This window comes from Labeo rohita, chromosome 18 (genome assembly GCF_022985175.1).
Source record: "Labeo rohita strain BAU-BD-2019 chromosome 18, IGBB_LRoh.1.0, whole genome shotgun sequence".
NCBI classification, from domain to species: domain Eukaryota; kingdom Metazoa; phylum Chordata; class Actinopteri; order Cypriniformes; family Cyprinidae; genus Labeo; species Labeo rohita.
In genome coordinates, this window is record NC_066886.1 from 23,976,008 (window position 1) to 24,002,825 (window position 26,818).

Sequence of the window (26,818 nt, forward strand, 5' to 3'; positions counted from 1 at the left end):
TGTTGAGTAGCGGGTTATCTGTCGATAACTAAAAACTTGCGGATACCTGAGGTTCGAACCTCAGAAAGATTATTAAAATAATCATGAAAGATTATTTATATGCTATGTGTTGTCCAGGATTATATTATGAAAAGATTCAAAAGAATAATAAATATTTGTGTGTCTGCGTGTGTGTGTGTTTTACGACATGAAAATAAAAATAACTTTTTAAAGGAAATGTAACCGATGGGATGTGTATCTGAGGTGATAAATGTGTGCAAAGCTCAGCTGTCAATCATTTGGCAGGTTGTTCCGCGCATGCGCTGTAAGGATGCCAGGCTCTTTTGACCTGCGGCTGTAGTAAAGTTACTCTCAGCTCTTATTGCACATATCAAATCAATATATCTCATCAGATCTGAGCGCTTATAACAGCTTTCTGCAGGTATGTGTCCGTGCTGCTTGCAGCATTAATGCGTACATGCATGTTGATCTTTAACGAGACGGATCGTATTTTAGCTCGTATCTGTTGAGTTTGACTAAATCTTCAGTTTGACGTTCAGCAGAATCAAGTTCCTGTATAAATGAATTGCTGAGCACCTTATTTCAGGACACACATGGCTGTCAGGTCGTTCAAACAGAAAAATAAACGCATTTCGTCGTGTTTTACAAAAGGAATCCCATCACAGGCCTCAAGCTAACGGCTACATGTCAGTAAACAACAAAATATAAGCATAAAACACGGAGAAAGGTAATATACAGTGACATGTATGAACGCCACTGTGTCAAGTGCTTATTAATATTAATTAGACAGTAATAGTAATATTTATTTTCCGTGCCGTTCGTGAAATTTTGTTCATTAATTTGTTATTTTCGAGCTCTGGTATTTGTAGAAAGTAGAAGCTTCACACGTGAACCGATCTAAACAACAGACAAGTAATCATAATAATATAAGTAAATAATAAATCAGAAAAAAATATAACTCTATTAAGTTTTTACTCTAATATGTCTATATGACATTCAGATCTCTCAATCTGCCCTTCAAATCTCCATTGTTAAAACCTGCGTTTGAATGTTTCGCAGTTTGTACATAAACACATTATTTTCGTCTTCAGTGTATGTGTAAGGTCATTTATTTACAAAAGCCTAATGCGTGTGTAAAGAGTAAAAAACAAACATTAAAAGAGCTGCTTGAATGTAGACTAATGATCTTTGCTGTCAGATTTACCTCGACAGAAATAATATAGTGTCATCATATAGATTACAAAATATCCAACAAACACTGCAAGAATTGAGCCATTTTTGCAGCAGCTGTGGAGTCCAGATTTAGATTCAGAGTTTTATATAAGAAAATGGATTTAAAGTAATGGTTCACCCAAAAATGAACATTTCCTGATTATTTACTCACCCCAGGCCTAAGATGTATATGGATCGACTCTTGCCACCTTCATCACACAATAGGTTTAACTTAAATTTTAAATTGTATTTAAAAAAGGTATATAATTTTTTATTTATTTATTTTTTCAGTGTTTTTCTGAAAATGACTTGATCGTTCCATTAGAGAAGACCCTTATTTGTCTGTTAGGGTCTTGTGGATTACTTTGAAGCTGCCTATATACAGATTTTGAACTGTCAAAAAAGGTCTACGTTGAGTCCCATTTATATACATAAAAAAATGCTGAGATGTTTTCTTCCAAAACATTAATCTCTCTTTGGGGATGAGTAAATAATCGGGAAAAAGTTTTTCTGCTATAATATTGTAATTACATTTAATTTCACCATGAAAATAGCTGTAGATACTGACATGGTGTTAAGAAAGAGCACTAAGTTATTTCAGTGTTTGTGTGTTGTATGTCAGTGTGTGTGTTTTTGTGTGTGTAATTGGAGGGTTTTGTGTGTTGAATTTCAGTGTTTATGTCTGTTCCTGGTTAGGGTTATGTTTTATGTGGTTTAAATGTTTGTGTGTTGTTTTGGTAAGGGTTGTGTGTATGTGATTTGTGTGGTTGTGTTGTTTTTCAAAGGTGGCACAGCCATGCGTGGCGGTGCGTGGAGTATCCGGGCTCTGTCCCCGGTTCTTCTGCCCCGCTTGTTCTACGATGCCAGAGCCTGTCCTGCTCGTCTGCGTGGATCGCTGCGGTTTTTAAGCACGGACTCGCCGTCTGCGGCGCTACCCCATCATGCCCGTGTGGTCATCTGTGGAGGCGGCATCGTGGGCACGTCGGTGGCGTATCATCTGGCCAAGCTGGGCTGGACGGAGATAGTGCTGCTGGAGCAGGGCAGGTGACTTCAGACACACATCTGGCCATCTATCAATGATTTAAATCACATACCTGTCATCTATAAACAAATAAAATATCTGACTCCATATAAGCTATACCTCAGTTGGGTTTACTTGGGTTTTGTTTGTGTCTGTTGTAGACTTGGAGCTGGCACAACTCGGTTTTGTGCAGGAATAGTAAGCGTTGCCAAACCTCTTTCTATTGAGAGTAAAATGGCAAATTATTCAAATGCACTCTATGAGCGTTTGGAAGAGGAGACAGGCGTTAAAACAGGTGAGAAATCACCATCACTCCACAACAGATCACTTACTTACTTTTCAACATGTGCTTCATTTTAATAAGTGATCGTCTTCATTGTTGGTGTTTGTGTTCCAGGTTTCGTACGGACTGGTTCTCTATGTTTGGCTCAGAATCAGGACCGGTTTCTGTCTCTGAAGCGTCTGGCATCCAGGCTAAAGTGAGCTGCTCTCTCGTTTTCATTCTGATCTCTATATCTGTTCACAACACAGTGACTGGAGTAGGAGTAGTTTCAAACCTGATCGTCCTGTCTGTCCAAACCGCTCTGTTCTGGAGCACAAACACAGTCAGTGATCTTTGATTTTTGGGTGGTGTTTATGTGGGCTTTTGCAGGACAGTATGGCTCAGATTGTAGTTTTAACCCTGCTGAAGCTTTGACAGCTTCACACAAGACAATGACATATTTAACGGTCATGATCCAACTCAGGTAGTTTAACTTATTTTTACTATAATATTAGCCGTTTCTAATGGGAGAATCTCATAATGATTTATCACATGCCATACTGCACAGAAGAAGAAGAAATCACAATGTGCGCTCTGTGTCTTTCATTTCTTGTTCATTAGACTCAGATTGTCTGTTTGTTATTGTGTTCCTGAAATGTCTGAAAGACTACATAACTGAAGTCTTAAGCTGCAGCCACATTTACTTTAGCTTTTTTACCCAAAATTCACAGACAAAAATCAGGACAGTATGTGACAAAATAATATGAATGAAATACTGGAATAATAACAGCAAAATAAATCTATAGTTAATCTGCTGGTTAACAAATGAGCCAACCTTCAAAACTGCTTTCCACATAGCCATCTCTTCATGGATTACTACCGAAATGAGGTTTGCTATTGGAAACACCTTTAGACTTTAAATGACAAAAGTTCCTCTGCTCTCTCCTCTGTAGGGTTCTAGGTGTCAGCTGTAATGTCATCAAACCCAAAGATGTGTTGAAGCTCCACCCACTCGTGAATATTCATGATTTGGTTGGAGCTCTTCACCTGCCTGGAGACAGTGTGGTTTCCCCACCGGACGTCAATCACGCACTTGCTGTGGCGGCGGCAGCTCATGGTACGACTACAGACATAAAATTGGTTCAGTTCCACTGATGCTCATTGGTCATTTAATTGTTTTTCAATATTTCAGGAGTGCAGATTTATGAACACACCAGTGTTAACCATGTCGTGGTGAAGAAGGGCCACGTCACAGCCGTAGAGACCGACCGTGGATCCATTGAGTGTGAATATTTCGTCAACTGTGCTGGACAGGTCAGTCTCTGCATGTAGTTTTGTCTAAATGTCCAGGTTTCAAAACATAATGCAGATCAGGAAATAAGCAGATCTGTTGTCTATTATATTATTTATTATTTAAACTTGATTGTTTTGTTTTACACTATAATAGTATTATGACTGTAGTATTATGTAAAAGTAATTATCTTTATTATTTTTTTAATATAACTTGGAAAACTTCCCACAGTGGAGTAACATTTTATATACTATGACAGTTACACTTTTGTGGTGCTAAATTTTACTAAGTTGGGCAGGACAGGGGTCTCATTGTGTTTGCATAAAATGGGCATATAAAAATGCGTAAGCAATTTTCTCACACACATATCCAGATTTCTAAAAAATAAACTTACGTAAATATGTACGCATCATACAGACTATTGTGCACCTATTGTGCTATAGGTGCACAATAATTCATATTTAAACTAAACTGCAGATCTCATGTTATGAGCAGATAATTTTAGCGAGAACAATGTTCGATGCGCACTTACTTCAAAATTATGGCGGACACTGCTGGATTTAGTGGTCGAATGGTCCATTGTCCGGTTTGAATAGGTCCAATGATAAAAGCTTACTGTAAAACCATAGCTGCACAGAGTTGTTGATGTCGGCATCTCCACAACATTATGAAAAATACCACTGTATTTGAGGGATACAACTCGAAGAAAACGGTAAGATTTGCATGTTACCTTTTTTAAATACTTTCAGTAATGCGCCGAGTCAGACAAAGTTACACTTCGATAAATATAGGCTTACCTGTTTCCACTAAAAATAGATGTTCACCTTATCAGCATAACTGCATAAATCTAATTTGATTTTTTGAATTGTTTAAAACAATCAAAATACTATTTGGCCACTGTAAAAGAATGAGATCAACTCCATTCTAAAATATATCTGAGAACTATTTTAAACAGTTTTGTTGTTATGGATATTTTCATATATATATTATGAAACATAACAAGGATACTGCATAATTTTTAGCAATAAAAATTTATGTGTATGGCACAAGTGGAAAAATAGTCTGTGTCTCATATTTCCTTAATGTAAAACACAGTGTCACGTGGATGGGAATATGAAATAATATGCAGATGAGGTTATGCATACTAAAACAAGCCGTTGTGAGCTCCATATATGATGATTTCGGGGTGGAGATGCACGTACACATAATCTTCCCCTGATCGTGATTTATAAAAGGAATTTTTGTGCAGGTTCTGGCATATACATGGTTTTATACATTTTAAAAATGTTGTATGTATGCAAAATCTAGCTTTTGTGCGTACGAACACTTTTAGGATGAAAACTATGGAAAGTTTTATAAATGAGACCCCTGTTGTTGCCAGCTCTTGAAAGTATTGATTTTGTTCTCATGAGTGTCCTTGTTGTGCTGATGACACTGATGGATCCATGATGTGTTGATGTGTTTTCAGTGGGCGTATGAGCTCGGTCAGAGTGGTGAGGTCAAAGTGTCTGTTCCGTTACACGGCTGTGAACATTTCTACCTCCTCACGAAACCTTTATCTGAGCCCATTCAGAATGACATCCCAGGTGACACATCACACAACATCACACAACATTTCACATAATCACACATCATTCCACAGCATCTCTCAGATATGTTACACACAAGACTTCTATGGCCTGTCATTAGCTTAAGCGTCTTCCAATGATTTGTTTTCTTGAAAAGTGTTAATTGAATTAAAATATTTATAGTTGATGGAAAGGCTAATGTTTATTGCATATAAATGTGCCTTAGCAGTGAGTGGACACAACCACCCTATAATGATAAAAAGCTGTAGCTACAACAATGTCTTGGAAACAGTGCAGGTGTTTTGTTGTTGGATGTAAAAGTGAACAAAAGAGTCTACATTTTCTCCCGACATCAGAGCCGCTAAAGACACAGTGAATTAGTATTGTTTTTAATGGTGACGTGCCACCAAATACACAAAAAATGAAAGACGGGGCGGGGTGAGCAGTAAAGAGTCATACCAACTTGTGGAAAATGGGCATCCAGTATCCCCTTTAAAATAATTTTCTGAGGCTAAAGGCTTCATCCATCAACTGAAAACATAGTAGCCATACTTTAAAAATGTTATTTGCACAAATAATATGTTTGGGTTACAGCTGCATCTGTCTCTGAAAAACATCCGCAGGATTTGATGTTATTGTATTTTCAGTGCTTATTAGCACAATGTTCTCTCATTATAAAATGAAAGCCAGCTGGTTCTGCTACTGTGATAACAGTGTGGTTTGTCCAGCTCATAAAGCAGCTGCAGTAATTAATGAACGTCTCTGGTGTTTGTGCAGTGGTGATAGACATGGACGGACGCATCTATGCTCGGGCCTGGCATGCAGGAATCCTGTCAGGTGGCTTTGAGAAGAACCCCAAGCCCATTTTTACTGAGGGACGGAATCAGCTGGAAATTCAGAACATGCAGGAAGACTGGGATCATTTCGGTGAGCTGAATGTTTTCTGATGATCCACATAGAATCATGAAATCACTCTGTATTAGATGTTCGGCAGATCGTTCACGTTGTTCTTTTCCACACAATGAAGCATTCATTCCACAGCTGTCTGGAGTGAATTACGATCCACTGTTATCCAGTTAATGTTGGATACTCCATTGCTGTTGTGCTTTAACACACTTAAAGGGGTCATGAACTGCATTTCTGTATTATTTTATAGTGTTCTCGGAGGTTCATTTATAATGTTAGTGTGATTTTACATAAAAAACAACATATAAGTAATTAGGAAGTAGTAGGAAGTAATAAACAATTTTCTATCATGTTTTTGAGCCTCTCTGTAGAACGGTCTCTTTTTATAGGCGGGCACATTCAGTGCTTTACAGATAACTGCCCAATGCAATGTCTGGCTAACAGTTTTTCCTATTAAAATAACAGATGGATGCTGATGTGACATACTGTGAAAACAACATGGGTCATTTGGGTTAAAAGCATATAAATACTCAGTATGAATAAAAAAAAACAGTCTGGAACAGACAGCGCAATGTTGGTAAAAACACCTTTACTCAAACTTATGTGTTGCGGCATTACTGTTGGATCCAATAAAGTCAGTCTCAGCACTGCATTGTCTTTTACTTTCAGTCTGTCTAAACAGCCTGCTTCATGCTGTCTTGTTTAAAAATGAATTTGTGGTAAAGTAAAACAAACAAACAGTGTTTCATTGATGCAATTTGGAGCTCTTTCCTAATTTGCCCTATGTTTATACCGAATATGAAAGACGCAGTGCGATTATAGACAACAGAACCCATTATAATCAGCGATTCTGTCTATACTGGATGCGACACAGGTTGACAAAACAAATCCGCCGACAGTTTCTGACGTACTCTGTGTTTCATAATCTTGTAATGACATCGGTTTTGTTCTGTTCATAAAGTAATCCTTTGTTTGCGTCTGTCTCTAACTACAAGTGTGTACCAGTGGGCACGGCTAAAGAGGTAGTAATGTACAAGCAGGCGTTGATCTTCAGCAGAGGCGGGCTTTCGCCTTATATCATAAAGTGACACATTCCACAATTAATTGTTTTGTGGGCTTGGTTTCAATAAAAGCTGTTTTTTAACTAATGAGAAAAATTTGAGTTTTTAACTTGCAGGATGTGTTTATAGTACATTAACCTGTTGTATGTCAAAAGGCCAAGGGAAACATGATTTCTCAGTTTATGACCCCTTGAAGCATGGAAGGCATGGTGAACTTTCTTTTAATTTATTCTTAGAATTTTCAGTTTTCATCATAATTTTCTGTTTATTACATGAATCCATCAATTGACGCCACAGCATACACCAGTATAGTTTATAGTCATGCTGTCATATGCCTGAGTGTGTGTGTGTGTGAGCATGTAAGTGCATATATGTGTGTGATCTCTGTCTGCAGACTCACAGTCATGTGCAGAAGGACAGAGGGAGATATTTCCAGCTCATTCACTGACCTTTATTCTATATTTAAACCTCCTCTCCCTTTTTCTCTTTCTGTCTTCTCCTTGAATTCTTTTATATGTTTTGCTCTATAATATATAGCAAATAATAATAGCGTGTAGTCTTGTAAATTGCTGTTCATGTTTATGTTAGTTTATGTAAGCTGTTCTGTGATGTCATTGTTGCTCAACTGCTGAGATCGGCTGCTAATTTTAGCTGTTGAGAGGACAGCCGTGTGATTGTCAGCTCCTTTGAAAAGGTTGTGAATGTTTGTTCTGTCATACTGTTTTCCTTCTGTTTTGACCAAAAAATCTGAGCAAACAAGTTACAGAAGGAGGAATAAAATCACAGTCTGATGGACCCTCCTGTAAGCTCTGGATTCAAAATGATTAAAATCTCAGATTTGATGTCTGTTAATAGATTCCAGTCATTGGAGAATATGGCATGCATGCATTTACAATAAGCATATTTCTGCTCACTACATGAAGTACATTACGAGATCATTACATGATCATTACGGGAGTGATGGTGATAGTGTTAAATCTGTGGATCGCTACTGAAAACCAGCTGTGTTTGAACAGAAAAGTGTACATATATACAACAATTCTCTAGTAGACTAAGAGTGGGCTCTGTTTTTTTTTTTTTTTTTTTTTTTTCTTTTTAAATGTGATGTTGTCTCAATAAAAGCGTTTTGCTTGTTGTGCTCTGTCTCTCCAGAGCCAATGTTAAGTGCTCTTCTGCGCCGGATGCCTGGTCTGGAGGCCTGTGAGATCCAGCAGCTCGTCAACTGCCCAGAATCCTTCACTCCAGACATGCGCTGCTTGATGGGAGAGACTCCGGGCATATATGGCTATTTTGTGCTGGCAGGCATGAATTCATCAGGCCTCTCATTTGCCGGTGGAGCTGGGAAGTAAGGAAGCATCATGGCTGGATGTTTCTTTAACTTTGTGTTAAAAAGTTCATAATAGCTTCTTTTTCCCACAGATATTTGGCAGAGTGGATTACGTATGGATACCCCAGTGCCAATGTCTGGCCTCTGGACATCAAACGCTTTGGTAATCTACAGAGCAGCCGTACGTTCCTGCGCCATCGCGTGATGGAAGTCATGCGTGAGTATTAGCTACTGTTACAAACAAAGATTTATCTCAGAATGAAGACCATTTGAGAGAAGAGCTGGATGGGATCAAAAGAATGATTAGCCAAACCGCAGGACACGTTTATCCAAAGCAATTTACAAATACATTTATATAATACTTTAAAACAATTATATGTAGTCGATTTATTTCAGTTTTAACTAAATATAGTTAAAAAACGTCCAGATCCAAAACTATATTTATGTAGAGACCTCTGTTAGGGAGCGACATATTTAAGAAGTACAGCATTTTTTAAAATTGTGCTGTTGTTTAACAACACGTCAGTGCAGTATGTGTCAAATGTCACCTGACCAAACCGGTATGTGTTAACATCAGTATGAACTGATGTCAGTATCTGTGGACTTTTGAGGTAATCAGCTAGTCTAGCTAGTTGTTTGCATTGTTGGTGTTTTATTCCATTTTAAAATCCAAATGTTAGTTTGTAACAATAATAATAATAATTAAAAACTTTTATATATCTATCTGCATATGCAATGGACATTGGTTATAATCATCTTTGGTATCACCTGTGAAGGCATCTTTTAGCAGACCAGCTTGAACTCTTAACATTGGTTGATCACAGTCAGAGTGCTCAAACTCATGACACATTTTTCTAGACTTTTGGGATGTATTTATTTGTTGGCTGTTCTTGTGTGTGAATACATCAGCGCTCCTGTATGAACTGAAAGTTCCTCGCTGGGACTTCCAAACGGGCCGGCAGCTGCGCACAAGTCCGCTGTATGACCGCTTAGACACACAGGGAGCGCGCTGGATGGAGAAACATGGCTTTGAGCGAGCCAAATACTTTGTTCCAGCCGGAAAAGGTGAGAAACCAAGTCTGACCATAATGTGTTTATCTTAGTTTTGATTGTTTTCTGTCAATAGCAGCATAGACTGCTGAGTTTTGATTTCGAAAGCCGGGCAAATGTTTGGACATACATAATTGATGATTACTATTCAGCTCATTTCAGATTGAAAAACGGAAATATGAGAGTTAGTTATTTACCAGAAAAACTTGAAACACGCTTTTACATTGGACCCTCTGTAATATGGCAAACATACTAGAATATTAAACGTATGAAATGAAGACAAGACAAAAATGGCATATCTTTACAGTAAGTATTTTAATAAAAACGTGCTGTAGATTGAAATGACATGAAAAACAACACTGCAGTACATGTAGTTTACATTTAAAACACAATGTTATATGAATAAAGCGTGAAAAATTCACAGCAGTAAAGTCTGCAGAAGCTCACAATTCAACACTTCATCAGTAGTTGATGCTATGAATACACCCTTAGGTTTCTTAGTGTCTGAAACTCAAATGAAATCATGGTAGTTAATCTGAAATTTTCTTCCTCTGAATGTGACTGCGATTCTGTCCAGTGAAGTTTCTTTTAAACCGGATGATGTTATATTTATGGCGACATCAGATACAGAGGAGTTTCTGCTGATATAAAAACAGGACAGTGGCGCCATCATGTGTTCACCTGGCGTATTTGCTCATGGTGTATTGCTCGTATTTGCTCATGGTGTATTGCTCGTGGTTAGCCTGTTATGGATTGACATTGACCGCACTAGCTATTAGCAGTGACAGTAGGAGCAGTTGTTTCAATGACAAAACAAGGAGATGACTATCAGAATAAAGTTTCTAACTGGTTTGTGGATGCAGTCTTGTGCGTTTCAGATGCCCCCGATTACACTTCTGTCAGGTTTTCTAACTTGATTGAGGGGTTGACAGTTGCTCCACAGATTTTGTCTTTTTAACCAGATTTGGTTGTTTCTTAGTGTGGTGAACTGCTTTTTGCTTGTTAGGTGATAACATGATAGCGGTGGTAGCTGTTTCCTGGTTCTCAGAGCATTAGTGTCAATGTGAAAGACAACATCTCTGTTACATATGTAATTGTGCTTCCCTGTATGCTTGGACAGACATTTTTGTTTTGTTTTGTTCAGAAATCCGTTGCAAAACATCTGTTTATCCACCTTATTTTTGCTGTAAGAGGGGGCGTGGCCATTAGTAAATGTTATAGGTCTGGCTTCTGGTCTCATCCATGTCCAGCTATTTTTAGCTGTAGAAAACAGCTCATTTTGCTGCTTGGTATTGCAGACTGGTCTTACCGTATACCATTATTTTAAAGTATTATCTTAATCTTGAGCACACTGGTTTGTAGTGCAAATAGTTTTACCATTTTACTGCACATTATTCTTCTTGTTATTTCCCTATAGCGGCTAATGAACCGGAAGTCTCACTCATAGGCTTACTTCAGTGTTAAAAAATAAGGTGGATAAGCTTCTACTAAGCCACATTAGCAGATAAATTTGTGTGATTCCATACAGGTTTCAGACAGTCAGCACACTTGAAATATATAGCCTCATTTACAGATGCAGCATCTCATGGATGCTTTTCCTTTTTCCTTACAAAATGTTAGTTTTATAAAGAAATTGAAACAAAGACTTAAAGTAATTAATTATTTCAGTAGATGTCTTTAGAGCGAAAGATTTTTAAGAACCAAAGTTGTGTCAAAACTTTTAACTAGCAGTGTACTTCATCAAAATGCATTAGATTAGTATGAACTCAGCTTAGCAGATGAATGATCAGCACACTTTACCATTTTAAAATATGAAAACAAATATCCAGTAATTAAATTGCACATGTCCCATAATGCTCCAGTGTAACTGGCGTTTCACTGTCTTTATTCACACAGATTTACTGGCGCTGGATCAGAGTAAGACCTTCTACAAGCCAGACTGGTTTGATATCGTGGGTGCGGAGGTGAAGTGCTGTAAGGAGGCAGTGTGCGTCATTGACATGTCCTCCTTCACCAAGTTTGAGCTCACAGTGAGTCAGTTCAGTCTTAGTCTGTCACATCATAATCTGTGATTGATTTGGGAACTCTGTGGTTTCTAGACTAGTTTATTGTCTTCATGAGTTTAGAGCGGTCCACAGAATTCAGCTCTGCTGGGTTTGGATGTTTTGTGACTGTTAAAGTGTCTGTGTTTGTTTCAGTCGGCCGGTGATCAGGCCTTGCAGCTGCTCCAGCGATTGTGTTCCAATGATCTGGACGTGGCAGTCGGTCACATTGTCCACACAGGCATGCTGAACGAGAGAGGAGGATATGAGAATGACTGCAGCGTTGTGCGCCTCAGCAAAAACAGGTTTGGAAAGATTGACACTGGAGAGGGTTTCATTTTGAATTTTTGATCTGAAGGTTTATAAGTTATAGAACAATATATTTACGTTTATATTATACTGTATTGCAATTACTCTATATTTGCCCAAAATTAGAGATCTCCAGCACTGCGTTAAATGGAAGAACTGCACAACCTAAATGAACATGACAGCAGATCATCCGTGTATCTGAAGGACAAAGTTCAGTTTAGCAGTCAGCATAAAGTAGCAGGTGCTTATGAGTCAGAGCGCTGTTCAATGTGCCATATTTATTATTATTATTATTATTACTATTGTTGTTATTGTTATTTTAATATTTCAATGTAATGAAACCCAGCAAAACTAAAGGAAAATGAAAAAATACATTCATAAACAGTTCAGTTCACTACTGTTTAAGTTAGATTCAGTAAGATTCAGATCAGTTCTTAGAATCAGCTCATTATTATTGACATTCTCCAGTTTACTCATTTATTCTCTTTCTTCAGTTTCTTCATTATTTCACCCACTGATCAACAAGTTCACTGCTGGTCTTGGATTAAGAAACACATGCCCAACGATCCTCAGCTCCACCTGGAGGATGTTAGCTGGAAATACACAGGTAAGATTGTCTCTAACTCACATTCTCTGTTTTTAAAACCATCTGTCAGAGTAGTTTTCAAGTATCATGAACATTACAAAACAGTGTTAAAATTGTTTGGAAACAGCTTGTTATTCTGCAGTCTGTATCTGTAATTCTGTATCTGTCATAATATAATGCAGCCTCACAAAGAGCTGTTATTGAAAAGGGAAAGGAAAGGAAAGGAAGTGACGTGGCCAAGTATGGTGGCCCATACTCGGAATTTGTGCTCTGCATTTAACCCATCCAAGTGCACACACACAGTAGTGAGTAGTGAACAAACACGTGCACACACACTATTAACACACACACAGTGGGCAGTCATAGCAGTTGGGTTTTTTTTTGCCTTGCTCAAGGGACTCACCTCAGTCGTGGTATTGAGGGTGGAGAGAACGCTGGTTATTCACCCCCACCCCCCCCCCACTCTTGGGACTCGAACCCGTAACCTTTCGGTTACAAGCCCGACTCCCTAACCATTAGGCCGTGGCTGCCCCTATTGAGGGATATTAGACCCTACAGCAAACCAGCAGCAAAGCACTGTTACTCAATTCACACTAGGAATTAAAACATGGACTAGCCTTATAAGTGAGAGTGAGTGAATGAAATGAAGTAACCCCAATAAATGAAGGCCTTTATAGTAGTTTGAAGGTGGTTTCAGTAATGTCTGACATGTTTTTCCCAGCTCTGAATTTGATTGGTCCTCGTGCCATGGACGTGTTGTCTGAACTCTCGTATGTGTCAATGACTCCAGAACACTTCCCTTCTCTCTTTTGTAAGGTGAGACCAACACTTCTACTACACTATCTGCTGCAGTACTGAAGATATTCAAGTTATAAATCAACCTAAATCAATTATTAATCAAGTACTCATTGCTCAACACATCCCCCTTGTCTGACCTCATTTACAGTGGTGGTTATTTATAATTGGAGCCGGGCCATAGCTGTGGTTATGGTTGTTGGTGCTGCAGAATGTTTTCCGGGTTTGCTCACATGAAGACTAACTGTGATTTTTGTTTTGCAGGAAATGAGTGTGGGTTATGCTAACGGCATCAGAGTCATGAGTATGACGCACACAGGAGAGCCGGGATTCATGCTTTATATTCCCATAGAGGTGCGTCACACCCACTGCTGCAAGTGGTGACATCCACTGAAACATAAATAAAAAAACATATAATTTAAAACATATTCATAGTACAAAAAGGACTAAAATATATTTGTTGTACAAAAACCGTAAAAACAGAGATGTACTATAAGGGGCTGTTCACATTAGATGTGTTCACGTGTTTAAAAACAGCCAAACTTGCGTCCAAATGAAACAAATAGCAGGGGTATAAGGATGCTTTTAAAAGCTAAGAAAATAATTATATAGATGAAATCTTAGTGCTAGGATTTGCTAAGATGCTGAAAAAACAGAGAAAACAGGTCTGTGTGAATGTCCTCCATCGCTGTAGTCTGCTGTAATCCAATCATATCAGTAATTTCTGATCAAAGCTCTGAAATGTTGCTCTTCTTCTCCCAGTATGCACTGCATGTGTACAATGAAGTGATGTCAGTCGGACAGAAATATGGCATCCGGAATGCGGGATACTACGCTCTACGCAGTCTGCGGATAGAGAAGTTCTTCGCGTTTTGGGGGCAGGATCTCGACTCATTCACCACCCCTCTGGAGTGTGGACGGGAGTTCAGGGTCAAATTTGACAAGGTTGGTTTCTTCATCTCTTCTGACTTGGACCAGTTAGCAACCACTTACAGCTACCCAGGACGCTCTAACAACTAAATAACAACATGTGAAACAGTTCTCACAACACTTCAGTGACTCCATAGCAATGTCCCAGCAAACACCAACAACATCCCATCATGCTCTTGTGAAACGTTTATCACTCAGAAATGCAGCTGTACACGAGTGTGTACAGTATAGTAAAAATATACTATATCGGTAAAATATAATTGCATATTTGCCCAATGCCTGTGGACTATTATAGCATTCTGTCGCTGTGGTGGTTCATGATGCTGTCAGATTTGCAATCAAATGACTGAAATATGAACTTGGTGAAGTTCTTGGCTTTGGTGAAATATCATTCTGCCGCTATATATGAGGAGCTGTACTTTGCTCTAATGAGATTTCATTGTGGCTTGGTCTATTAAGCATACTGAAATGACTGAAACGCTTGTAGCTGTGGATGCGATGCTGTTGTGTTTGTACTGTGGTTTTTGTGTGTTCCTTGTCTTGCATTCTCAGTTTCTCAATCTCTGACTTCATGATCTCTCACTCTTGTAGGACACAGATTTTCTGGGCCGGGACGCTCTTTTGCGACAGCGGGTCGAGGGAGTCACGCAGCGCTTCATAATGCTGGTTCTGGAGGATCACGACACAGAGCTGGACCTCTGGCCTTGGTGGGGTGAGCCTATCTACCGTAATGGTGAGCTGGTTGGTGTCACCACGAGCAGTGCCTATAGCTACACGCTAGAGCGCCACGTGTGTCTCGGTTTCTTGAGCCCCACAAACTCTGACGGCTCTCCGGTCGTGGTCACTACTGAATTCGTTAACCGTGGAGACTATGAGGTGGACATTGCTGGACAGAAGTTCCCAGCTAAAGCCAAGCTCTACCCGTTCAGCTCGCTCTTTGCTCAACAGAAACGGCGCAAGGATGACATGGAGCTCAGCAACTTCCAGAGCAAGTGATAATGAGCCGCAGCAGATCTGAGATCAAAGGTGCTGGTGTTCTGATATTTGCACAGTCTCTCTATAGCACTTCCTGAAGTCCTTCGCACAAGCAATCATCTTCATTTGATGTCAGTCGCTATTACGTGTGGTTTACTGCTCTATATATGTATGTTTTTTTTTTGTTTGTTTGTTTGTTTTGTGCTTTGATGATTTTCTTTGTGTAATAGTGTGCGTCATGAAGGACCTGTATGGTGAACAGAAGTGGAATTAGTTTGGCTGTGGACTATTATTTGAATACATAATTGACTTTAGAAAGAAATTCTTTCTCTGTGTTTGTTACTATTGCTCTTTTAATAGTCCGGTCATATCTTCTCAAATAAGACCCTGTTCTGGGTCAAATAAGACCCTGTTCATCATTTTCAAGGTTTGGCTTTTTGCCATGTCACATGGTTTAAAATAAAGGGATGGGTTTTTTTATATGGACATCAGATTGCCACTAGACAATCATTGTCCGTTTGAAGTGTTGGATTTTAACTGGAGAAAACTGGAGAAGTATTTCAAACCATGTGTCTTTGTGGAACACTATTTTGTTATAAAACTACAATATTAAATGAGGAGGTATTGACGGATGTGCAAATTATATGTGACGCTGATGAAAAATGACTGACGGCTTGAACAGAGGTTCTTGAGCGACGCTTTTGTAAAGTGCCTTGCCGCATTTGCAGTGTGAAGTACATGAAGTAGTCTTGTGTTCATTTCGTTGTATTCAAACTCAAACTGGATTCTTTGGGTTTATGTATCTCTACTAACGACTGTGTTTTTAGTGTCATTTGATCATTTTGGAAGGCGTTATGTTCCTCTGTTGTTCTGAATCACATGATCTGTTGGTTGTGTATTTGTATTTGAAATGGCGTTGAGGTGTTTATTGTTTGGACAGCATATTATTTTACATCATCTGTGCAGTTTTATCTTTAAAGCATTATTTAAAAGCTTACAGTCAGATCATATTTAAATGTACAAAGTTTTGCATTGTATTTTGTTTAAATCAGAAGCAGCTTTGCACAGTACAGGATCAGTGGTGTGTTTAAATCATGCACAAAACACCACTCAATAATTACAAGGGGAATTTCATAAAAACATGTTTAGGACGCATTTCTTTTTTTTGTACAAAATATAATTTCTGGTTTCTTTCTTTTGACGCGTGTGTGTGTGTAAGTATGTAAATCTGTCACTGTAAAGCAGAATTTGTTGTAACAGGGTTTTTGTGTAAAGAATCTAAGAACAAATAATCTGTTGGAGATCTGATTGCCATGTGATTCAGAGCTGGAGAGATCAGATGCACCTTACGCTTTGCTTGTACCTGTTGTGTTTGTTTTTTAAATGTCAGACAAAGGTAACAGGACTATTATACAGTAAATATGATCTTTCTGGCCATCTTGCCTTTGTATTTATATCATATATTGTACAAATGATTGATTAATTTTCATAAATAAAAGATGTAATCAAGGTTTGACTCATCATTTGGATTTTTAGGCTTTATGTATTTATATTGTTATCTCTGTTTTCTCATGTGAATATTATTCTTAGGCACTAGCTTACACTGTATTTAAGAGTAGATTTGGTTTCGCAAGCCAGACTTTTGATTATTAGTCTCTAGTCTTTCATGTTTAAGCCGGTCAACAGGAATGGCCCTGTGTCAAACATGGACAGGATGACCTAAAAAACAAGATCTCAGAAGTAGACTCATAGTATATGTTAACTGAAGGACCGTTGAGTGCTAGTATGTTTTTAAGCATGCAAGGACTCACCAGCTGCTTTCTCCATTCACAGCCATTTAACATTAGCTGTCCACAGACATGGCTTTAACAAACCTTCAGTGGTTCCGATTTTAATAAGAAGCAACAAAAGTAAAACATCTTAAAAGTGAATCTGAGTAAACCACAAAATCTTTCAGAGGCTCATTCTAAATTTAGATTATTTATTTTGATCTGGAGACACGAACATTAAAACGACAAAAAAAGCATATATTAGAAAGAAAAAGTACATCTTATTCATAGGTCAAAGCTTAAAATAAATAGATTACAGATGATTATGGTCCCTCTTATATTAATCATGTTGTATGACAACTATATTCATTATGACAAACATGTCTAACTACATACACACATTTGGCTTTAAGCAACGTAATAGTTACGACTGTACCAGTTATTGTTGCTGGTTCTGATCTTCCAATTTGATTGGTCAAGCAGTTTTTCAGAGTAAGAGAAACCCAGAGTGGAGCTGATTACAAAATGCTATAAAACTACTCATGTAGGGGGCAACTGTAACATTTTTTACATTTTCCTTTATAACTCACAGACTACTTAAAATACACCAGTCATCTTCTGATATAAGAAAGAACTATAGGTGCACTAATTAATAATACAATTGATATATTTTCACTAATAAGGACAAGACTATAATATTAAATTAAATGCAAGAAGTTAGAGTGTTACAACTGCCCCCTTGGTGGGGGCGATTGTAACACTGAAAAATAAGTCATAATAACCCACTGTATCTCAAATAAAAGCCAACCTCAAAGTAATCACTTTACTGCTGTAGTGTTTAATAATGTTACTTAAAACTTTTATTATATGATTCAAATTATTTTAGATGTAAGACATCATATGCTTTTAAAGAGCAAAAGTGTGGAGATAATATTCATTGTATTTTTAAAATGTTTTAAAAGCAACACGTTCTTTAAAGGGGTCATATGATGCCATTTCATGTTTTCCTTTGTCTTTGGAGTGTTACAAGCTGTTTGTGCATATATAAGATCTGTAAAGTTGCAAAGATTAAAGTCTCAATCCAAAAGAGATATTCTTAAGACTCAGCCATGCCTTCCTAAAATGGTTCATTCAAACACGCCCCCACATGTCTACGTCACGTTGTGGGAAGGGAAGATATGCACAAAGGTGCATTCATGCTATGTCGGAATTCCCGAGATTCCAACCTGTAAAAAGCGTTCACGTCCTTGTAGAACTTTTAATTACAATTTATGAACTGGGAGTCTTCTGAGAGCTACGACTTGTGTTACGACTTGAGATGCTGTGCTCACAATGCACTGAATAGCTGGCTAATCAGAGCACACCGTGTTTTTCAGTACGATGAGCTTTGTAAAAATCGACACCTTTTAGAAAAACGGGACAGAGAGGAGCAACAATAATGTACGGTATGTAAAAAATAATGTGTTTTTTGAACCTCAAACTGCGTTAACACATTTCATTACACCAAATACACAAAATAATGTTCTTTTTAGCAACATCATATGACCCCTTTAATATGTAACACTAATCATTTTAAATATAGTTTTAAATATCTTCATTTTCCAACAGAAAAGAATGCCAACACAGACAAACAAGGTACTTACACTGGGCCATGTGGCTTGGGGGCAATTGTAACACAACTGTTCATGGTAACTTTTATCAATATCCTAGAGATAAAATCTATGTAAGTTTAAATTCACAGTCATATAAACTGCAGAAGAAAAATGTACATCCAAAAAGTTAGTTTCATACCTCAGAATCAGGATTCATTTCACTTTTTGTGTGAAAGGGTTTTTACGTTTGCCAAAATTATAAATTTTTATATTATAAACGAACAAGCAAACCCTGCCCAGATTTAAAACAATTGTAATGCATTACTTTTAAAAGTAACTTTCCCAAACACTGGTTACAATTGCCCCCTGTCTCCCCTACTCTGTTTCAGTCTGTGTTTCAAAATATGTGTAAGAATAATACACAAACTAAGTAGTCAGATTTCTTCTAAATGCAAGTAGCTTAACTCTAAAACTCATATGGTGAGACGAAAATGGTAATTTTGGTGATGTAACGCCCTAGCAGTTCTCTCCTTTCCAGTTCACTCATCTCCACCTCTGCGTCCAGCGTTGTGGGACCCTGTACAGGACTCGTCAGCAGCAGTTCCCCCGTCTGACGATCAGAGCGTTGCACGGCAAAATGACGCCTGGCGCGGCCGCCCAGTAATGCGAACCGCAGCGTGTCTCCTATCATTCTGATGGCCGACACGCGGAACATGACCCGTGGAGCAGAGAGGTTGGACACCACAGACATGTAGTGGAAGGACACAGAGTTTGGTGCCTGAAAACAGGTCCTGCTGTCCACTGGACACGGGTTCCTCTCACAGCGCCTGTGGAGACAAAACCTGCTTTTCACATGTTTCCGTTTGTTTTACAGAAAGACATTTTGTTACTTACAATGGAGATGTTTTGACATAGGTGGCGTTACGTATCTGTGGACACTCCACTTTAGCGCACTGAAAGCCTCCATAGGTGTTGATGCAGAGCTGCTCGCGCGTGCAGTTGTTTTGCCTGGTGCTGCATTCATCAATATCTGAGAAGAAAAGCAGAAGGGTGTAGAATGAAATCCATAATCCAAAATCCAAAAGTGCATGTTTTGCTATTAATCAATGACCTTTGCAGTTCCGGCCGTCACGGGTCATGTTGTAACCAGCAGGACAGGTGCATCGGTATCCACCAGCAGTGTTAACACACGTGTGCAAACACAGACGTCCGGCCTGCCCATTGTGGAACAGTTTACACTCATCAATGTCTAGGAAAATACATACAGAAATGAGTTGATCGAAACAAACACGTCATTGGATGGAAGAGGAGCATTTCTGTCGCAACTGAAAAGAGTTGCCAGTTGCCTAACATCACAAGCAGGTAAGAATAAAGAGGCAAGAGTAGCCATGTAGTACATCATCCACTGCATTGGCTGCTTCCAGAGTAGAGTAAAAATAATGGGAGAAATTTAGTTTTGAGCTGGACCAGCATGGGGATTTGCGCCATCTTTTCAGCTGGGATCTTTGACAGCTATTAAAAAGTGTCTTCCTTGATAGTTTTTTTTTGGTTGCAGTGATTGTACCTGTGCAGACGCTGTTGTCATGGGCAGAAATGGTGAATCCAGGCTCACAGGTGCAGTGGGTTGTTCCCTGAACTTGACTGCATCTGGACGAACGGGTGAGCGCAGACGTGTGTGTCAGAGGGAAAGAGGATGTGGCTGCCGCTCCAGCGCTGACAGGAGATGTGTTCGCCATAGTGACAAAAACTGCAGAGAGATTTAAAAGCAAATAAAGTGTAATTTGTGCAGCATAGGAACAATAGTAAGATTTCAGCATTAAGCCTGGTTTATACTTGACACATCTGTGTGAGTGTGAGGTGCATGTGTCAAACCTGATGTCAGTGTTGTGATCAAGTGCAGCTTTACTTTCTAAGGCCATATAGAATAATGATGAAATACTGAATGAGAATATCCAAACAATACACTGATGTTTAACAACAATTTCACTAAAACAAATGCATGCCCTGTTGAAAAATCCTGCATATGCTGTTTAGGTATGTTTTGAAGCATGGCTGCAGGTTTTAGCTGGTAATATGCAATCAAATGCACCTGCTCCTAAATCACTTACAAACAGCTGCAATTTGAATTAGATTGTTAGAAAATGCTCTGTGACAAGTTTCAAAACCTGCAAGCTGCAACCTCTAATACTCCATGCAAAACACAGCCAATGTCCTAGACCAATAAATGGTGGTATCTATTAAAGACTTGATTATACATGACAACCTGACAGTCATGTGAACGTGCCTACGGCACACAATATCTTGAGGTTTTTATTCTTGTCTTTGTTCAAGAACACCCTACTGAAAAAAAAAAAAAAACAGCATGGCTGCTGGTTTAAGCTGGTCCTTAGCTGTTCCTAAGCTGGTCCTGAGCAGGAGCTATTTGCTTAGGACCAGTACATGACCAGCTAAGAACCAGCTTAAACCAGCTCATGACCACCTAAGGACCAGCTTAAACCAGCAGCCATGCTGTTTTTTTTTTTTTTCAGTAGGGTGTTCTTGAACAAAGACAAGAATAAAAACCTCAAGATATTGTGTGCCGTAGGCACCGTTCACATGACTGTCAGGTTGTCATGTATAATCAAGTCTTTAATAGATACCACCATTTATTGGTCTAGGACATTGGCTGTGTTTTGCATGGAGTATTAGAGGTTGCAGCTTGCAGGTTTTGAAACTTGTCACAGAGCATTTTCTAACAATCTAATTCAAATTGCAGCTGTTTGTAAGTGATTTAGGAGCAGGTGCATTTGATTGCATATTACTGTGTAATTTTACTGGAATGGTTCACAAGCTATAGATGAGCGATTGGGAATTCATAGCACTGTTGCTTAATCCACAGCTGAAACAAATACCTCAAACACTTTTTTTAAAATGTCATTTTTTAAAAATATTTCTACACCCCTACATGAAGGAAAGCACCCAAATTCTGTCACAGCCTTTGCCTGATCAGCAGACTTATCTTTAGACTCATTTGGACTCAAATGGGACATACTGTAAGTTTTTGGATTTTAAGGGTATAAAAGTGTCTTACAGTTTGACAAAATGTTCCTGGCTATGTTTTGATAGCTGCTGTAACCACATAGACTGCTCTATCTGTGTATTTAGTTTCTTCAGCATAGGAAGGATAAAAATGTTGCTGGAGTGTAATTACTGCAGTGTTGGCAACCATCAGAGGAGGCCACTAATGCTTGAACATCTATATTGATGACTCTCTAACACTTGCACACTCTATTATATTTATACACTAGCATTTTCTGTTCTTTTTTGATTAGTTTGACTTGTTTTATTTTTATTAAGACCCGCATCAGGCCAACACGAGACTTACATATTTTTGCTTTTTTATTGGTTTTGATTGCTTCTATTGTCCTCATTTGTAAGTCTCTTTGGTCAAAAGTGTCTGCTAAATGATTAAATGTAAATGTGTATTGTTCATCTGAGGTGTGGTACAGAATTGTACACTTTGATAGACCTGGTAGCATCATTTTGTTCTTCACCATCAAACTCTGAGTCTGTGTTGTGCTTCTGAGTGTAGTGTTTCTAAATGTGCTTCTAAAAAATTCAAACCCACATGTTGGAGTTGGAGACTGGCAGATCGGTCCAGCCCAGCCCTTAGCACAGACACAGCTAAATCCATTGACCTTGTCTGTACACGTTCCTCCGTTGGCACAAGGTGATGAAAGACATTCATCAATATCTGAGAGAGGAGAGTTATTCAGTGAATATTCAGAGCCTAGAAGCAAAACTATAACGCGGTGATCAGACCGCTTTGCAGAAGTCTAGTGTTTTTCACAAAGGTAAATGATTTCTCACTTCAATTGTTTCACTGATACATTTTTGACCTGAAAGGGAGTGAAATTTCATTGAACACAAGTCTTCATGCTACACCATATGATGACAATCCTGTGCTTCCAGCTTTGCAGCATCAGGTTGGGGAGGGTGCTTTTCTGCTGGCAATATTCATGTGCACAAAGAAAAGTGGTTGTCATGTAGTTTACTGAGTCTGGCTTTGAAAAACTTGACTGGCCTACACAAAACCCAGAGTATCTCACCAAACATCTTCAGGATCAACTGAAACACCATTTTGAACAGTGACCTCAATGATGTTGTGTGAATGGGAGCAAATCCATATTCAACATCCAGTGGAAGATGTTACAGCAGTACAGAGATTCAGGGTTTTGAAATGTATTATTTAATAATACACAACAGTGTCATTGCGGTCAGCCACGTGATCAGATGTTGGGTTACGTTAAGGTAATCTCAAAGGCATTCAGTAGGGTTTCTGGTCTAGGCTTTGTGCTAGTTCAGACTCTGTAAACTGTTTCTTGATGGACCTCGCTTTGTGCATCTTTACATGCTGGAGAAGAAAAGACTTTCCACAATCTGCAGCAACAAAACTGAGAAACACAGTTGGAAAAGATATATCTAATAAAAACTCACCTACAACACCTTCAAATAAAATTTAGCTAATATAGTAGTACTGTGTATGCATTTTTGTACAGTTGACAGGTTTGTTTTCAAGGAAAAGATGTTTCTATTATGGAACTGAAAGATTACTCTGATGATAGAGACGAGGCTCGGGTTCCACCAGCCATTCATAAGTTCATAAACATTCCCATGCTAACTGGAGAAGGCTCCAGGTTTGAAAGAATGACTTTTTTACCACCCACAAGACTGAGATAGATAGGGATAAATTGGATTGAGGAGCTTCAGATCTCACCTTTGCAGACAGGCTGCTGACCGCTCCAGCTGAGCGAATCTTTACACTGCCGCGTCTCTGAACCCACCAGCTCAAAGCCCACATCGCACAGGAAATGAACTTCATGGCCAGGAAACAGAATCTTGCCCAGCTTTTTTCCATTGACAGGAGCATCCAGGTTAGGACAAGTGACTGTGGAATATGGATGCGGAAAGTGCAGAGAGTTTAAATTAAGAGTATTGCTAAGAGTTATGCTTTAAATTATATTAAGCATTCTTGCCATATAATTCAGTTTGATTTGTCATTTCGTTTAAACATTTGGCTTGTTTGCCATTGTTTTATGTCTGTAGTATCAAAACTGGAGCTGGTCTCATGTAATACTTACAATTCTTTGCTTTAGCAGGCAGGCGTGCAACACTGTGATGCAGTAGGTTCAGTTTCTTCTTCAAAGTACGAAGACTCTGCAGATACGAAGCTTCCTGTGCTGAAAGTAGTTTGTGAGCCTGCTGAATTGAGTTCTGTAGATCTTGCTTACTGGGACAGTCCTGAGAAAACACGCACACTCATTACTTACTGTTGCATAAGATGTCCGTATGACCCATCCAGATCCAGTACAGCTTCAGACAGTTCAGATGCACAATTTTCTGTTATATTTTATTAAGAATACACAAGACCCACTAGGCACAGACTGTCTAAAATCACATCCAAACTGCTGTTTCAGAATCAGCCCTCAGGTTCATAGCAGCGGAGAAACATCATCACTTGTAATCCTTTGTAAAACCCTTTGTAATCCTATGCATTATATATAACTAGTTGATAATGGAAATGTATGAACATTAATTTTACCCTCTCATGATGGTACAAATAAAGACTACAATGTTCCTCACCTGCTTGCTGTGAAAAGCACAACAAAGGACTGATAACTGTACTTCTATATTTCCATCCACCCTGTCTTGGTTTTTATTACAAGGGCCTGCATTCATTATCCTAACACTTTCATGATCTAAACATGAAAAATTGTTGAAATATTGTATAATTAACAGCTGATTTAGGATTATGGTTATGAATGCATATGGCGTCAGTGTCCAGTCTGTATGCAAAGCTTTACATTCACTGGTGCACAGAAATGTTCCTGGCTCTTGATCTTGTAGATTGTTGTCTGCTGTGTCCATTAATTTTGCTGCTTTGAGATCCTATGAAACCCTCTGTGATTTGAGTTCTGCAGTTCTGTAGACTTTTGTTTTTCATTTTTCTCCTACACTTTGATAATCAACATTTTGAACATGTGGTAATTTCATTCTTGATCCATTATTCATGACAATCAATTGTAACGACTGTAATATGACCCTTTCTTCTTATTGGCTGTAAATGAGGGGAAGGGCACTATGCTTTCCTTTTTTCTATTTCATGTTTTCATCTTGCAGAACTTACATAAGCAAGATAAATATTTGAAGTTCCTGTAAAAACAGTTGGTTAAGTGATAGAGCAGCAGTGTTGGAGACACATTAGTTGTGAGGTGCAGCTGCTGATGTTCAGTTTAACAGTGTTCTCTTTAAGGAACATCAAAACATTCCATGTTGTTTATCCTCCAATCCCTCTGAATAGAGTGGTTGTGTAGGCTTGTGCAGTACTGCAGGTTAAAATAAGTGCAATAGTCAGACAGTAAGCCTACAGTATGTCGGAATGCAAAGAATTTTCATAATTTTGTTTCAAGAATTTATATTGCCCCTATTTCAGTTACAAGAAATAAAAAATATAGGGGCTTTTTCTGGTACATTTTATCAAACAAGCTTGACAAAAACTAGTTTTACCATTGGACTTTCTACAAAATCAGATCAAATCAGACACATTTACAGTGAAAAATACCTTTGCAGAAGCTTAGAGGATATTTTATACCATCATCTTGTATGATAATAATCATCAGAGAGTGAGCACAACCACTGTGAAGATGTAAACAGGGCGTTTAGCTTCAACCCTTGACCTACTTCTCTGAATTAACTCATTTGTACTGAAACATTTTAAGCAGTTGAATTTAACATCTTTTCTGCAAAATGTTTCTTGCTATTAGACAGGTCTGATAGTTGGCTTGCAGTGAAATATAAGTGAACTCTTACTCTTTTTCAGTGTACAAGATGTTAAATCACACAAAAACAAAGCACTGATATCAAAGCTTCTACTGAAGTTTTTGTTATTTATGGAACACAATGAATTTCACTTACCTGAGCCAGCATGGTATAAACTTGACAGATGAATACTGAAAGCAGTACAGCATATCTTCGGTTCATCATCTTCATTAAATCGTTGAGTGGATACAGTGATTATGGTAATTTAATGTCTTTGTGTTGTGAATTCTTTCAAGAAAAGGCTCTGTTTCTGTTAAGCTCCATATATGTTACTTGCTCAGCATCAAAACGCCTTCAGAATGAGGTTGCTGCTATAAGAGGATGTTATGAAAGCAAACACAGGACTTTTTTCCCCGTAAACCACAGGTTAGTTGGGGTGTTTACTGAATGGACAGAAAAAAACCAATTTCTAAACTATTTCTTAAAACATGTTTTTGACATTATTATGCATGATTCTTTTTTTTTTTATCTGTGCCCAATAATAAAAAATGTACAAGAATTAGTTAATTACACAGATAAATTTAACATTTAATCAAAACACAAGGCTCAAATCAAAATTCCACGATGGAGAGAAACAATCATGGAAATATGTAGAAAGTAACAGTACATTTTGAAATTGATGGTTTCATAAAACAAAAAAATATTTTTTTTATGGATTCATTTCTTATTACAGTAGGTAGACCATTAAAGGGTCATAAAACATCCTATTATACCACCACGTAGTTTGCACTGCATTAAAACAAACAAACAAACAAACAAACAAATAAAAAAACAGCAATGAATAGCCTAGTGAAGATGCAAAGTAGATGACATCAACTAGATGAGCCCCAGAGACGGATCCTCAGTGAAGACCTCGTCACCTAGACGGCCATGGGCACAAGATTACGGGAACCAGATGAGTCCTCTGCGTCTGGCCAGAGGAGAACTGGCCCCCTGACTGAGCCTGGTTTCTCCCAAGGTTTTTCTCCATTCTGTCACCGATGGAGTTTTGGTTCCTTGTCGCTGTCGCCTCTGGCTTGCTTAGTTGGGGACACTTTATTTTCAAATAATATCGTATACTATTTGAACTGAACTGAGCTGGATGATGACATCATTGAATTCAATGATGAACTGCCTTTAACTGAAAATTGAGTGTTTACTGTTGCCCTTTTGCATTATTGATGCACTATTTCCTATTTAATATTGTACAGCCACTTTGTCGCAATTCTGTATTGTTAAAAGCGGTATATAAATAGGTAAAAAAAAAATAAACTAAAAAATAAAA

General features: G+C 38.3%; 2 protein-coding genes across 3 annotated transcripts; one reads left to right on the forward strand and one right to left on the reverse strand.

The window, feature by feature from the left end:
* Positions 1-291: 291 nt before the first annotated feature.
* On the forward strand, positions 292-16,844 carry pdpr (pyruvate dehydrogenase phosphatase regulatory subunit). Of its 2 annotated transcripts, none has more exons than XM_051134695.1 (18): positions 292-421; positions 1,998-2,256; positions 2,395-2,528; positions 2,631-2,712; positions 3,449-3,612; positions 3,688-3,809; positions 5,255-5,372; positions 6,132-6,281; positions 8,474-8,666; positions 8,741-8,865; positions 9,558-9,713; positions 11,595-11,728; positions 11,897-12,045; positions 12,544-12,656; positions 13,357-13,451; positions 13,695-13,784; positions 14,193-14,375; positions 14,952-16,844. In XM_051134695.1, exons 2-18 carry the CDS (start codon positions 2,009-2,011, stop codon positions 15,354-15,356), a joined length of 2,661 nt encoding a protein of 886 aa, XP_050990652.1. In that variant the 5' UTR covers positions 292-421; positions 1,998-2,008; the 3' UTR covers positions 15,357-16,844. The 2 variants fall into 2 exon arrangements, with proteins under 2 accessions (XP_050990652.1, XP_050990653.1); XM_051134696.1 differs by having other exon boundaries at positions 294-421; positions 1,955-2,256.
* Positions 16,845-17,333: 489 nt separating this feature from the next.
* LOC127180969 (fibulin-7) lies at positions 17,334-25,837 on the reverse strand. The gene is made up of 8 exons (XM_051135392.1): positions 25,651-25,837; positions 23,817-23,976; positions 23,453-23,623; positions 22,304-22,429; positions 20,261-20,443; positions 19,808-19,945; positions 19,591-19,726; positions 17,334-19,523 (listed from the first exon to the last, which is right to left on the reverse strand). Exons 1-8 carry the CDS (start codon positions 25,723-25,725, stop codon positions 19,163-19,165), a joined length of 1,350 nt encoding a protein of 449 aa, XP_050991349.1. The 5' UTR covers positions 25,726-25,837; the 3' UTR covers positions 17,334-19,162.
* Between the last annotated feature and the right edge of the window lie 981 nt (positions 25,838-26,818).